Genomic DNA, 1,863 nt, shown 5'->3' on the forward strand with positions numbered 1-1,863 from the left:
TAAATAATATATATATATATATATATATATATATATAAATTTCCTAGATACAAACACATGCTCAATTCCTAGATACAAACACATGCTAAATTCCTAGATACAAACACATTTCTAAATCACCATTAAACTTCATTATAGATATATTAGACATTGCTTGTGGAACATGGCTCATACACCCTTCTCCTACATTTACATCTGCTGTAGGTACGCTTGTCGGACGGTTGATCATCAAACTAGTCAAAAAGGTATGATCCCAGAATACTTGTTTGTTCGCTACTTAGCATTTAATAACTGTGGCGCAGTTTGAGTTCGTGCTCTCCAGTGCGTTGCCCCAAGATGTGCGCTGGTGGCGTTGTGTGGCGTATTTCTTGTAGAGTGGTATCCGGCCTTTCCCATTACTCTCAGTGTAGCAGCTATATCTGCTTGACGGTTGATGTTGGTTCTTGGTGCGCATTTTACGCCGCAACGGCGCCTCAAGCGTGTACCCAGTTGTAGCGTACATTCGAATTCTCGGAATCAATTGCCAGCCCAACAATCCAATCGCAGGGCTCACAATCAGTTGCCAGCCAAACAATCCAATAGCAGCTCCCCCCTTTTGTTTCCACCTTTGCTGCAAAGTTCAGACTTGAGTACAACAATGAACAATTGATGCAAGGGTATACTTTACTTACGTCACCAGAGCGAAGTTCGTAACTCATGTGTACGCCGCGGGTTTAGTTGTGTACATTAGGTCATGCGAAGGCGTATTCGTCTACGAACTTCCGAGGTTATATGCTACAGTGTAGATAGAGATAGCCATAGCAACTCTTGCAATGTTTCACCACTTCGCATACCTATATGCCAGAACTAAATGGACAGTTTAGTTCCATGTCTGTGTCCACAGGCTAACTATCATATCGAGCTGCAACCCAATCTTCCATTTATAACAAGCACAACCATTGGGAGGCGGTCTCTGGCAGAACGCCGATACATCCCAGACTTAACACCATGCGGCCCTGTATGGTCTACGTTAGCACATCACCCTCAAGCCTCGTCTCACTCTTTTGTTGCACACCCTTCGCTCGCGCGGTTAGGTTGACCTGGGCGAGTACATGCTTCCCATGCTCAACACGGCTCTGCAGAAGCTGTCCAGTGTCAGCTTCATCCTATACGAACAGACCCTGGTGGTGATGTTTGCGCAGATGATGCTGGCGGATCTGTCCTGGTGCCTGGGCTTCCTTACTTCGCAGACGGTCGATGTGGTGTCAGGTAGGTACATGTGATGCTCAGGCACGTCTTGCTGCACTACTTCCTTTGTTTCTCCACCACTTGGGCCTTAGGTACTCTCTATGCCCGTCTGAGGGCAATGATATCGCTGCACCTCAATCCCCCAATATTTGGACCTGTCACGCACCTTATGTTCTAGCAAGAGAAATTGAAGTTAAATGGCATTATCCCAGGTTGATCTATCTGTAATAGGAGATGAGTACCGGAGTTTCCATTATAGTCGGCTAGAAGAGATGATCACTCCATGTAGAGATGTAGGCATATGCGATACGAGTACCCGAGGTTCTATCGTTGTCTGCCCAGGGGCTACGCATGTTTCCAATCAAGATACGACTGTAATCTACAGCTGATACTATCTATTGCACCCTGCTCACCCCACAGGTAACACCCCATACCTCAGCCCGGTCGGCGTCAACCACAAGGGCGAGACTGTCACGCGCACAGTCAGTGGCTTTGAGCTGGTGATGGCCAAGTGGGTGGAGAGTCAGCAGATGTTCTCGGGACGCTTTGATGTGAACACAGCACTGGTGGCCCTCTCACAGCTGTGTTCCAGCACGGATCCGGCTGTGCAGAAACTACTCAACGAGGTACTTAAAG

The 1,863-nt window shown here is 47.2% G+C and overlaps 1 protein-coding gene across 1 annotated transcript in view; it reads left to right on the forward strand.

Moving 5' to 3' along the window:
• The window catches only part of SARC_06855 (hypothetical protein), a gene marked incomplete at both ends in the record, with an annotated part of 4,937 nt that overhangs the window by 869 nt on the left and 2,205 nt on the right, over window positions 1-1,863 (forward strand). The window contains 3 exons of the mRNA XM_014299219.1: window positions 205-245; window positions 1,074-1,248; window positions 1,648-1,853. Coding sequence (XP_014154694.1) covers window positions 205-245; window positions 1,074-1,248; window positions 1,648-1,853 — 422 coding nt within the window. The remainder of the gene's footprint in view (window positions 1-204; window positions 246-1,073; window positions 1,249-1,647; window positions 1,854-1,863) is intronic.

Source organism: Sphaeroforma arctica (assembly GCF_001186125.1).
Source record: "Sphaeroforma arctica JP610 unplaced genomic scaffold supercont1.511, whole genome shotgun sequence".
Lineage (NCBI taxonomy): Eukaryota > Ichthyosporea > Ichthyophonida > Sphaeroforma > Sphaeroforma arctica.